General features: G+C 38.9%; 1 protein-coding gene across 2 annotated transcripts in view; it reads right to left on the reverse strand.

Moving 5' to 3' along the window:
• Positions 1–14,048, reverse strand: part of lrch2 (leucine-rich repeats and calponin homology (CH) domain containing 2) — a 104,864-nt gene extending 90,816 nt beyond the window's left edge. The window contains exon 1 of one of the 2 annotated variants that reach the window (XM_077231224.1): positions 13,765–14,048. In XM_077231224.1, the coding sequence (XP_077087339.1) occupies positions 13,765–14,017 (253 nt within the window). In that variant the 5' untranslated portion in view covers positions 14,018–14,048. The remainder of the gene's footprint in view (positions 1–13,764) is intronic. The other variant, XM_077231223.1, reaches the window with a different exon arrangement.
• Positions 14,049–14,275: the final 227 nt, after the last annotated feature.

Genomic DNA, 14,275 nt, shown 5'->3' on the forward strand with positions numbered 1-14,275 from the left:
ATTTATTCTGAAGCAATATGCTCAACAGTTTTCAATCAGCTTTGATATTTAAATCTGCATATTGTAATATCTGCATCTTTAAAGGGCATTTGCCCCCCCCAATCTTATTAAATGTATGCTTCATCTTTCATTTTAAATTCCTAAATTTGATCAATAAATTCAATTATTTAGAATAATAAGATACTATAGGGCTGTTACCCTAGGTAGGGCTGATCAAATTAAATCATTTACACTGAAAAATTACAATTGCATAAAATAATGTTATGAAATTGATTTAAATATACAAATAGGAAACGTTGGAAAGAACGATACTACTTTTAAACACAACACTAAACCGCCAGTAGGTGGTGGCAGGCGACCGTCTTAATGAGTGAGTCATTGATTCGTTCAATCAAATGATTTGTTCGTTCAATCAAACGATTTGTTCAAACGGCTGATTCAATCAAGTATGAGACAGATGTTTATGAATGGGTCATTGAATCTTTGACTCAACCGATTCGTTCAAAATGCTGAATCATTCAGTAATTAAAACAGGTTGAGTGTTCCTGTGAGATGCGCCGTGGTTCTTCTGTGATTTTTGTTTGGAACTATTTTCGCTGCTGAAACAGAACAAAAACAGCCAATATTACATCTAAAATGTAAGTGACTTAATTTTAACTGTTTACTGAACTGTTGTAGGAAATCACGGTCACATTTTCAGTCGTGATGGTATTCAGGAAAAATAATTGAGGTTGCTTAACATATGTTAAAAATATACAAATATAAATATTTTATAGGCAGTATGTTGTGTGTGCGTGCTGCGCTCATTTGTGTAACGTTAGATTTCTCCTCGAGAGGCTGCGCGAGCGTCAACAGCGCAACCTTACCGTCAGTCTACATTATCCTCAATCAATCGCAACTTACAATACATTTAATAAAATCAGAATCATTCTCTCGGTTTAGTGATGCCCTAGTTATTTGTTTATTTTTGTTATTGATGTTCTAATCAGGCTACTTGTCCGGTCGGGCAAGTAAAATTCTCTTTTACTTGTCCCTTCAAAAAATCCACTTGTCCCGGACAAGCGGACAAGCGTTAATGTCGAGCCCTGCTTTAGTGCTCTGCCCAAGAACAACGTTCTACTTTGACCCGCCCTCAAACACTGTACACTCTCAAACACAAGAAGATACTGTTTTCTGCTCTGCAAAAGCAAATTCTCTTTGTATACACTACCAAAGGATGAGATTGTGAAGAGTCAGTGGTTAAAATTACATCCGCGATATAACAGCATTATAACTTTTCTATAACTGCATGTGAGGTCAACTCAGGATTTGCAAAACGCTTTTGGGACACATATGGGAAAGTACCCAGTTTATTTGGCCCAACTTGCTCCTCTGAATCACAACCTGCAAGTTTAATTAGTTATATAGTTTTCTGCTGGCTGTTTAAAATACGTAGTCTTAGGTTGTATAGTGTGTAGGTCTCCCTGCTAACTCACGTTATTACTGTCTTTCTTTAATACTTCTGCTAATCAGCTGTGGGCCATTACTGCATACATCTATGTCAATTAATGCAGATTTTTAATGCAGTCGTTTTTACTACTTTGAGTAATGATAAAGGATGGAGCTTTGTTTTACAAATTTTAATGTTACATCCGTCATTGACGTTAGTGCTGCTCAGCTAACATGTGCGCTGTTATTGACACAGTTACTACAGGTGCTCCGCAATAATTTAGAAATGTACTCATCAGTTTCTTGATGGACATACACTTGTTAATGCTGATAGAGACATCTCATAATGTACGATCACTGAGAAATGTCCTGCTTAAGTCGTCCTTGCGATGGAGTTTCGGGTTAAATAACTAGTTAAATAACTAGGTTTTCTTTAAGATAGAGTTTTCATTTGTACATTTATGAGTCAACCATATTGCAATAGAAAGAATGACACCTTGACTGTCCACCACGGTTGCCTCTATCAGCCTGTAGGCTCAATTGTGTGTGGAGGAGTGGGGTCCGAATTGGCGCGAAAATTCACTAAATGTGACGTCATGCGCGTTCTCGTCAACTTGGGCTTACATACGTACGGCAGCGGCCATCGCTAGCAGTAGTGTTTCAAATGGACTCTGCGGACGGAAAGAAGCGACCAGCCTCCAGCACAATCCAGACACCCACGGAAACTCCTTGTAAGTAAAAAAAAAAAAAAGCGCCTTATCTAGTGTTCCCAACGAGCGTTCGCACCGAGAACGAGCATGAGACTGGCTGCAGTTTCTCTAACGGCCACTGGTGTCAGTAACAGTTAGAAATTTCAAAACTTCCGCATTGCTCCTTTAAATGACAATTTATTTAGTAGTAAATAAATGTCAGTAGTACTTGTGTAGAATACAATTCTATATAAAAAAATTAAAATCTAATTTAGATTTAGTATATTTATTTTTAAATATACTAAATTTTATTTTTTTTTATTTATTTTTTCAGTGTTTCAGTGAACAGTGTTGCCACTAATACTCTTTTGAACTGTCTAACAGTGTACAATCAGTTTAATGTCTGTTGGAGGAGCATCAAAATAAATAATTAGCAGAGATTAAGCACAGTCTAAACTCTAATGACTACTAGTTCACATGCAGATGCAAAGTTACTTATAGTATAGTCTAAAGTAGACTATTGAAATAAAGTGTTACCAATAATTCTATTTCGTTCAATTTAAAAGCAAAAAGGCAACCTGAAAAAGTGTTTACGTCTGTCTCATACTCTAGGTTCAGTATTACAGGACAAAGTGAGAGATAAGAAACACAGCTCTAACATGCCAGAACAATCTCTCAAAATAATGTCAACATTTCTCTGTCTACTTAGGACTATTAGACACTCCATATTGGTGTTTAAGACTTGAAAACCAAATTTTAAATATACAGCTCATAAACACTATACCTCAGCGGGTGATGTGTATCAGAACAACATGAAACTAACTCAAGTGATGAAATTGGATCGCTTGTACAAACAGTGCAGTCAATATGCAGCATATCTACAGCGCTTGCTACAGTAATGACAAAAATGTCAGCACAATGCCAGGAGACATTTTTATACAACTGAAAGTAGGTGTCAGTGTAGAAAAAAGGGGAAATTTTCCTCTGCTCATATTATGACATCTCACTAAGATGATAAACTTACAAGGAGTGTGTCAACGTGAAAAATATAAGCAACATTTTATGTATGCGTGCATATGTATTTCCTTAAAACTGCTGACTCCTTTACTCATTCACTATTCACTACATAGTGAATGTCACACAGAAGAAAGATTGAGAGAAAATGAGTGTTATCCAAACACAGCTGCAGTTTGTTTAAAGCTACAAATGTCCTGAAAGACGAAAATTGGATGAAATCCGATCTGACTGTTCACACTGAAACATATTCCAAAATAAAGATTTCACACCACAACAGCACATATGGATGTGGTTTGGATCACGTTAGTAAAATGAAACTTATGTTGTTGTATAGTTTTTTTGCTTAAATAGAAAATACCTGACAGATTTAACATAAACCATAAACAGAAAAATCTGATGAACATTTAAAAAAAGCCAAGGCGTAGAGCTCAGAATGAGTGTTTAAAAAAGCTACAGTATCAGAGACCTGAGAACTACCGTCAGAAAGTGAGAAGATCTGACTCATATATCATCAGTTTCACTTCATTTTAAACCCTGAATTAGCCCAATTTTGTTTTAGATGTATTTCTCAATGTCGATTGCACTGAGCGCATTCATCCCTCTTGACTGATCTATCTGTTAGTTTATTAATTTTTCATTGCATACTCCCTAAAAGTATTTTTTCTTAGTTCAGTTCAGTTTAGTTTATTTATCCCTTACAAAATTAGTTTTGCACAGGTGCTACAAGTCACAAAAAAACACTCACATAGACTCTCACGAAACAAAAGAACACACATGGTTACAGACTATTCAACATTAAAATAGCAGTTGGTATGAATGTGTTCCTGAACCACCTCCTAGTCCCCCCCCCCCCCCATTACTCTATATCTGCGGCCAGATGGAAGAATCACAAACTCTTTATGTAATGGATGTGATGGCAACTAATTATTGAAAAAGCTTTTTTAACAACTCGTTTTTTAAAAATGTCCTGAGGCAATATCTGTTGGACTCCAATCACTTTAGAAGCAGTCTTAATCAGCTTAGTCATTCTATTTCTATTAGACAGGCTAATACAATCAAACCATACAATATCACAATAAGAAATTACGGATTCGATTAAACTCCTATAAAACAGTGTCATTAACACTGAACATACTTTAAATGAGTTCATTTCTCCTAAGAAAAACATACGCTGTTGAACCTTTTTACAAATGGCATCCGTGTTGGCATTAAAATTTAATTTATTATCAATAATTGTACCCAGATATCGATATTCGTCCACAAACTCAATATCCCTTCCGTTTATGACAGTAGGAGAGACAGGGATGACCGATTTACCGAAGTCTATAATCATGTCTTTGGTCTTCGTTATATTTAAATTTAGGTTACACTCTGCACACCAGGAGACAAAATCCTCCACCACTAGACCATGAGATGTCTCCTCATTTGCAAGGAGACTCACAATCACATTGTCATCTGCAAACTTTAGGATATACCTATTGTCAAATGTACTCCTACAATCATTAGTATACAAAATAAAAAGCAAAGGGGAAAGAACACACCCCTGAGGCGAACCAATAAAAGAACATAACTTGGGAGAAAGCAAACCACTGACTCTCACACACAGGGTTCTGTTCGATAAGAAATTTACAATCCATCCTACTAGGTTAAGATCAAGGTTAAATAATCTTACTAGTTTTTCGGCTAACAGATGTGGCTTAATTGTATTGAATGCGGATGAGAAATCAATAAAAGCAAGCCGTGCCCTTGTTTTTGGGGTCTCCAGATGTTGAGCTACTAAGTGTACAAGAGTAGTTATGGCATCCTCAACACCCCTCCCTGCTCTGTACGCAAACTGGAGAGGATCTAAATTATCTTCAACATGCTTCAGTATCTCTATTCTCATAATTTTCTCAAATATTTTCATCACAAGGGAGGTAAGGGCTACCGGTCTAAAATCATTTAAAACCTTCGGACTCCTACACTTCACCAAAGGAACAATTATGGCATGTTTCCAGATTAGTGGGACAGTTTGCGTTTTAACAGAAATGTTAAAAATCTGTGTAAATATACCACTTAACTGTACACAACACGCTCTCAACACCTTACCACTAATATTATCTGGTCCAGGGCTTTTATTTACTTTTATCCTTTTAAAAAACCTAGCCACCGTAGGAGCATCGATACTAAATACCGTGTTACTTTGCCAAGAGTCATACTTCACATTACCATCATCCACATCAAACCTTAGATAAAATTTGTTAAGTTCATTAGCTAAACATGCATTAGATGTATACCCATTTAAAGATAACGTAGGTCTAATACTTGCCTGTATGCCTGTCATTAGTTTCATTCCATCCCAAACCGTCCTTTGATCAGCAAAAAACAGACCAGTCCGTGCACTCGAAGCACCCTTGTAGGGCCAATATACCATCCTCATTCCATACCTGGACTGTCCGTGTTTCTATGCCTCTCCTTCGCAGCACAGACTTATATGTTGGGAACAGGTGCACCACACTGTGGTCAGAGGAGCCCAGTGGGGACTCAGCAACAGATCTATACGCTCCTCGTATGAAACCATAACATAAGTCAAGAGTCTTATTTCCACGAGTATGACAAGTGATGTACTGATGGAAATGGCTAAGTGTTTTGTTGCAATTACTGTGATTAAAATCACCCATAACAAGACATGGGGCATCAGGTGAGATGGACTGAAGTCTTTGTAACACAGAAAACAACACCTCGTTTGCTTTTTTAGAGTTAGCCTTGGGGTGAATATATACAACTGACAGAAACACTTGAGGAAATTCCCTAGGCAAATAATATGGTCTCACCGAAATTGTCTATAGCTCAATATCCGGTAGGCAAATTTTCTCCCGTACAATCACTTTATTACACCATCTTGGGTTAATATAAAAGCATACTCCACCTCCCTGCCGCTTCCCCGTCATACATGGGTCACGATCAAGACGTACTGGTACCCCGAATCCGTCAATATCAATATCTAACACGCACGCATCTCTGAACTCCCGTGTGTAAGATACTCGTGCTTGTAGTTCGCCCATCTTATTTTTCAGCGATTGGACGTTAGCCAGGACTATTGAGGGTAGAGGCAGACGTCTCTTCCTTGTTAAAATTCTCACGCGTTGCCTCACGCCACCTTTTTTGCCTCTTTTCCGTATTTATAGTGCTGCAAAGCTTCACCACACTGTGAAATGTGCTGTCCGAACTACAAAGACCATGATACTGAGCACAAGGGTTTGAAGTTGACACCTTACAGATGGGACCAGCATGTCAGATCATGTGTAATTTCCTCAGTCTCTGGAGAGTGCTCTGTGTGTGTGTGTGTGTGTGTGTGTGTGTGTGTGTGTGTGTGTGTGTGTGTGTGTGTGTGTGTGTGTGTGTGTGTGTGTGTTCATCTGTGAAGGGCAGAGAGGTCTCCTGCCTACTGTCACAATATCTCAAGACCAGAGTGTACATCACTGGAGGACATGCAAGGAAACTCAAGCAACACCAGCAAAAGGAAGTTACGTACTTCATCTTAAAATATAATAACGTTGAATAGCAATGAAACAGACTGTGACGGTGCTGTCACTTGCCCCATGCATTTTTATGACTTGATACAACCTTTGAACATTGTTTTTGGTAATTCCACTGATTTAAATGTCACCAACATTCTCAGCTACGACATTCTCTTTCTCTAGCTGAGTATTGGGTAACATACCAAAAATAGTTTGAGAAAGCTTCCAGTAAAGGTGTGTTTATGCATTAATAGCTGCATAATTTTAAGCTACTATTCAAAAGAATAAGAAACAATGTGGAAACAAATCTGTAATTCTAAGGTGTGTATTGGTAGCCTATTTATGTGCTTTCTGTTGTCTTTGTGCCCCTCTTGTCTTCTTTTTTTTTTATTCACCTCTGGAAATCCCTGGTTTTGTATAGTTCATTATATGTGTTATATATGATATGCAATAAAATAAAATCACAAAAAAGTATAAACAAATTATATGTTGTAAATTAAAAATAACATTATAAAATGAATAGCAATTAATAGCTACAGATATATTAATATAAAGACTAATATAAAATAACACTATTTCATACAGCCAGGTCAGAAAAAAAAGTGGTGGAAGCAGGGCAAGTGAGTAACCTAGGCCAGCAGAGAAAAGAAAAAAAATTGAGGGCTATAATGTGTACTCTGAAGGGGACAGGCAGGGCTTCACAATACGGGGTAAGATAGGCAAAAGATACTGTAAATAAATCAAGATGTGTCATGCATGGCATTACATTTTCCTCCAAAACATATGCAATGAATTTCTTTGAACCCATGACAATTCCACAACCAGAGTCATTCATTCATTCAGACACAATGACAAGCTATTTAAAAAGTGTGAATTTAGTTCCTGGAAACACCTTTTGCCTGTCTCGTCTCTGAATAAATAAATCCAGGTCACATTGACCTCTGTTTGCAAAACAAGAACTTAGTGTTATGGACACAATCTCAGTTCTCAAGATATTCGCTGAGCAATTCAACTTCATGAGTCATTGTGATTTCAAACCAGTTTGTGCCTGACCATTCAAGAGCTACTGATCTACTGAGAACTATAGCATGCTTAGAGGAAGAAGGACTACAGTGTTCTTGGTGCTCCGATTACCCTAAAGAGAGAGACACTAAAAGAGACATTCAACACTCTGTCACAGCTATAAACAGCCTTGGGACTTCCTGTTACTTTGTGTGCAAATATGGACCCTTTTCACAAAATTGATGACATTTTCTGATTTTTTTAGCAGTTGTTCCTCAAGTTGTTCCAAAACTGTATGACCTTCCTCTGTGAACCATAAAAAATGATTTTTTGAGAAATGTCTAAACAATGGAAGGCCAAATATGTTCTTCAAAATATCTTCTTGTGTGTTCCACAGAAGAAATAAATGCATTCTGGTTTGGAAAGAAATGTCTGGACGTGTAAATAACATAATTTTAATTTTTGGATTGAGAATCCCTTTAAGGCACTTTAAACCTAAAAACACAACATTTGGGCTGAGCAGCAGCATTTTCAGATATAAATTCAAGTACAACCCTTCAGATTATGACACACACACATGCGGGAACCCATATGAATGACTTTGTTTTGTCAAATCTAAATAAGAACTGTTAAAAGGGGTTACGACTAGCATAAGCATACATCTGCATCAGCCTTTAATACAGGGATCCAAAAAGCAACACTAAATGTGCACAAGGAATAGGCACATACATAATTCATATACAGGCATGACCGCAAACTGCCTTAATGTAAGTCGTTTCCATGAAAGGCAACTTTGCACATGAATATTCTATAGTGCATACTACGGCAAGATAAAAGTCTGATGATATTAAAGGGTCACTACACCCATTTGCATTAAGCTTTCCATTGTTAGAAACACAGTTATACTATTGAATGGCCGTGCAACACTCTCTAATTTTCCCTGAGACGAGAGAAATCCTCTATTTACCTTTTTCACTTCCTCCTACAATGACGCAAAAATCGTCATTTTACGTCATTGTAGGAGGAAGTGTAAGACAGGGGGATTTCTGTAAAGACTACAAGCACTAGATCTCACCCTTTCAAACCCGCCCATAGGGGGCTGGACTGGACCTAATGCGCTAACAGTCCAATCACAGATCAGTGCCAGTGCGTTTGATTTCACTCGCAGAAACTTTTTGAAAATATGGACGAAGGTACTGAATACGCAGACGGATGCAATATGGAGGATTGGGATTACACATAGTGTCACCCATCTTTTTTGGAAGGTAAGCTAGCAGGCTCTTGTTCTGTGGAGAAAGCTGAGTAGTAAATTTAGGGGTTACCGTCCTCTTTTTCCCAGACATGTCCGGCCGTCAATGTCCGGGATTCAGCTTTTGCTTTCTGCGGTCGCCATTCATTGTTTACATGCACAGCTTTTGTTTCAATCTAACTGAATTCATTCTGATTGGTGAATCTGAATGTAGTGTTTACATGAACGCTAAACAAGTGATCGGTTGATGTGCGTTTTAACATTGCTAAGAAAATTCCCGCTCCTCCGTGAGAGATAGGAGACCGGTGCGTCTCACAGGTGTCGCTCATCAGTAATCACGCCACCGGCCTCGCGTCGTTCTTCACACGGCCTTCACTCGTCCTGCTCGCCACAGTAAACATGATGAATGGCGACTGTAGAACGCAAAAGCCGAATCCCGAACATTTTGGGCGATCTCGAAACACATTTTCAGGCAGACTCACGGAGACTCACTAGTAGCCTAGACTTGTTGTTTAACTACTGCGCTCTGTTACCGGTAGGCGTGGCCTCCTAGGGCAGCGAAGCAAGTGCATTCTGGGAGTTTTTGTCTTTCATCCACATAAGCCAAAAATACATTTTCTGTCTTTTCTCAGTCTAGAAAGCTCCAAATTCAAAATTAATTTCACATTTCTTCAACATATATTACTCATTTTAAATACACATTCATCTTTCCAGAGGTGGGGTGACCCTTTAAGAGAAAAAAAATCTATATTTATTAACAGTCAGCATTTTATTTGTCTTCATCTTTCACTATCATTAATAAATAAATACCACTTGTACTTTACTTCTACATGAAGATAATTCATGTAGAAGTGGAGATTTAAGTTTATTGGTCATTCTCTCTGACAAACACCTTGATTAGTCAAAAGTAGAGAAAAATCTTTTTTTTTAAATAAACCCAACCATCTCACATCAAGCCTGTCTTTGTCACATAAATATTCTCTTTCAGATGCTCGAAATATGGGTTTAGATACTAGTATGTTTACGTACATGAACTTTGAACAAACAACTACCTCACCACTGCAATAAGGCTGGGGTTTTTTTTGTTTTGTTTTGTTTGCTCACGTGTGACTCAGATCCGTTTTTCTCATGACAGTGTGGACAGAAAAAAACACATGCAATCTGATCTTTTCAATTCCAATTTGTGCCACTTCCATAATGTGGTACTAAATCCAATACAGGTCAGATATTTTGCACTGCGCCCTCAGCAAATTTTACGTCACTCTCTAGATCAAAATTCGTCACTGCGCTCTGAAAGGTAGTCAGTGGAAGGGCAGTGATGTCTAAGAACTCATAAGTATTAGGCTACAGTGACAGCTCTATATACAAGCAAAACAGGAGGGCTACTATCATAAATGTTTAAAAATTCTGCTCTTTTTTCGTATCCTCATCTTTGTTTTTTATGTTGCTGCCTGCGCATAAATTCGCTGCTTCGCCGGCAGATCACACTATAAACAAACGCATAATCGCTTTCTTTAGTGTTCTCTCTGTTTACCTCCGTATGACTGCGTGCATTAAATGGTTTTAGTGGTTTTAAACAAATCACTAAATGTTTGCGATCTCGAAATTCTGGCCAGTTGATAATACCTAGAATATCAAAATCGACTGTTAGCAATAGATCCTTTTCCTATTTAGCACCAAAAGTCTGGAACAGTCTTTCTAACATTGTCCGGGAAGACACACTCTATCAGTTTAATCTAGACTAAAAACACATCTCTTTAACCTGGCATACACATTCAACATTATACATTTCTATTATTCAAATCAGATAAATGATTATTAGGCTGCATAAATGATGTCAGCCGGAAACGGGAAAAGTTCCTATAACACCTGATGTAATCGTTACATCATAAGAAGAATGGCATCTACACTTTCTATTTATTCCAAGGTTTACTGTAATTAGCCGGATACGGGCCGTATCCAGAGCAGATGGTGGACCTGCGCCTAAACACGACCACAACGCATGATGTAATCAGCCGGATCCAGGCCATTTCTAGATCAGATGGAGGACCTGCGCCTAGACACGACCACAACGCATCCCTGAAGTGTCAGCAGAGATTGTTTCAACTAGACTCTCCCCTGTGAAGGCCTCATCGACACGACAGGCATCAGCACTGATCCTCAACAAACCCGTCTCCATACCGGCGTGACTCCGATCTTCAACCAGATGGAACTGGATAATATTCTAAATGTTCCAATCCAATCTGACTTCTGACCTTTAATGCTGCCTGAATCATAATCATACACTGTTCGTTCATTGGTCAGAGGAGAACTGACCCCCTGACTGAGCTTGGGTTCTTCCAAGGGTTTTCTCCATTCTGTCACCTGGTGGAGTTTTGGTTCCTTTTCTGAGTTCTCGCCTTTTCCGCCTTTTGACTTGCTTAGTTGGGGACATTTAATTTAATATCAACAATATTATTGATATGCCTGCATTGTTATCATTATTTGAAAACTGAACTGATCTGGACGATGACATCACTGTTTTCTCCAGAGCGGCTGTATATATAATACTTTTATATACTTTTTTACAACAAAAATGAAATATCACTGAGCTTACTTAAGCTGGACTGTGACACTATTTTCTTCTGGAAACAAACTTTGTTGCATTATTTTCCTGTTACCTCTGTAAAGCTGCTTTGAAACAATCTGTATTTTAAAAAGCGCTATATAAATAAAGGTGACTTGACAGCGTGCCGCGTTTGGATCAGAGCAATAAATCGGAATTGAGCACTAAGGCTTGCAGTGTGAACGTAGCCCTTTTACTGCCTTTAACCATTCTGTTAATGGAATTCTCACTTTTTCAGAATTTAAAGCATTTACTTTTAATGCACACATATGGTCTTTGTAAGACAATGGTGGGAGATTACACATTTAGCCACTGTGAATGTACTGGACAGTAGTAAAGCAAACTACGCAAGAAGGATTGAAACTCATATTGAAGATCAAATTGAATAAGATGCATTGCAATGTACTGAATTGGGACATATGACCGTGGATCATGCATATTCACAGAAATGCGATCCAGTTAATCAATGAAGACACGAATCATGACAAAAAGATATATGCAGCTATCTAATCTTCTTGACTCATGTCATAAACAGCTCCCTTCAAAGGGGAAAACTGGTGGGAAAAAAGAAAGACAAAGAGAAGGAATTCTTCATCTTTATAACACTTTAACACCAGCGACTTGGGGGTATCTTCATACTCCAGTGCTAAGTTTGTGGCCAAACAGACAATAAGGACTGCCAATTAGGTCACTGAAGCCACTGGAACAGACTCACACTAGTATGCAACCATTTACTCAAGCCTACTCAAACTGTCAAACACACAGAAACTACAAGCACACAAGCAATCTAATTCTCACAAAAGTGAACACAGATTGCAAGACGAGGATTCTCTTCTCTTTATGCAGTCATACATCTCCACTTGAGTCAGCGACAAAGTCACTTCCTCTTATAGGTGACAGTCTGGTGCACGTCCAACTATTTCCTCTTTCGAACACCTCCATAGAAATCATACACACAAACAAAAGTGCACACAAGCAGCCCTACTATCAACTAACGCAAACTGTATGCTAACAACCCTGACAGTAACAGGGAAACCAGTGAACGTCTAGTGTTATCTACAACAGCAACAGGCTTCTTTCGGCAAACAAGCCATGTGTGTGAATCAAAACACAAGGCTTGATATAAACAAATGAACCTTCATACAGTTAAAATGGTATTGAGACAGCCAAAAAAACAAAACAAAAAAAATCACAAAAGGCCTTGGCCTATCCACGAGTGTAACTCGATACAATTGAATGGGAGTGTAGACATGATGCTGTGTGTAAGGTGTGCATGAATGAATGGATTAGTGTCCCTCCTCCCACTGTCTGCTTCACATCTGAATGGTTGTTTGCTGCGGCAAGACTACCATTACAGACCACAGACACCTCCGAAACAGATGCAGCCATTTAATTTCTATCCTCATCTCTAGAAACAATAATGTAGCGAATCCACTTTATACTGCAATATTTATAATAGTACAGCCATAGTACCCAAAAGACTCTGAATTGCCAGACCAAATATTATTTAGATTAACAATAGCTCTAAATACTAATACAAACATCTAAATCATAAAACTAAACATTAGTTGAAAATAAAATGTGTGTTTAAATTACATCCATAGCTGATTGCACGTTGATTTACACTGAGAGAATGAAGAAAGGCGCGATAGATTATAGAGACGAAGGGCAGCATCTTTTGTCTGTCGCTACAGCCTGTATCTGCATTTACCGATGTTTTTTTACCATCCTTTAACGCCATATCCACTAAATAAGCTGTCCCCGTAATTATAAATAAAACGGCTTCGTCAAAAAGGGAGCATTCTAGTTTTGTCGTGTGTTCACAGTAGGGTGCAGTGTGGTTTCTACGGGTTCGCATGTTAAAACTTGCTGGATTACTGGAGCAAATGTTAATGAAGATTGTCTCCTTTCGTTCCAGCTGATTTGCTCTCTCTAGTTGCATTAATTCATGGGATATGATCTGAGGGGAAATGGGATGTGAAACCAAAACAAATAGAGACGCAGTGTCATAGCCAGTATTTCTAATTCCATGTCACCGCACTCAAGCTATGATAAACACGAGAGATGAAGCGTGATATTAACGGTTTTCCCTTGTACAAGCACCATGTGCACTGGCCATTGAAGTGAACACACAAACACCCATTGACACACCGCGCAAATGCACCAAAAAGACACCCACGCTCTAAATGTTTTTTGTTGTCCTCCTAAAACATGAATCGTGAGAATCGGGTCAGTGGAGCACGAAGGGAGATAGCCCACATCTGCGGGACCCACCTGCTTGTGTAGTATCGGTCAGATCGTAGTTGAGCCCCGGGTATTCACGCAGTTTTCTTCCGCTGATGTTGAGCATCCCGGAGCAGACGGCATCCTCCAGTGCGCGCTCCAGACTGCGGGCGGTGTGCAGCGGGTGCTGCTGCTGCTGCTGCTGTTGAATCACGCCCGGGCTCCAGTGCGCGACGTTCAGATAATGCTGGCTCTGGAGAGCCGCCGCAGGTCCCACAGCTCCCTGACTCGCCGCCATTTTCATAAGTGAAATTATTCTGACAATAATAATAGGGGCTGCCTGGCGTGCCGCGCATGCGCAGAGGACGCAGACGGAGGTGGGGTGGGGAGGGGAAGGGCTACTACTGGAAAGGGGCGGAGGATTTGGCACATCTCTTACGACATGTATAAGGATGATCAAGAGAATCCATTCATGTTTTTGTTTTATTTTTACAAAATTAGAGCACTATGTATTTTGTCATCGGGAATATTAATATACGAGAATAATGGGTTGGCACTTTCA

The sequence above is a fragment of the Siphateles boraxobius genome, unplaced genomic scaffold (genome assembly GCF_051911475.1).
Source record: "Siphateles boraxobius isolate OS27281-9 unplaced genomic scaffold, OSU_SipBor_1 16, whole genome shotgun sequence".
NCBI classification, from domain to species: domain Eukaryota; kingdom Metazoa; phylum Chordata; class Actinopteri; order Cypriniformes; family Leuciscidae; genus Siphateles; species Siphateles boraxobius.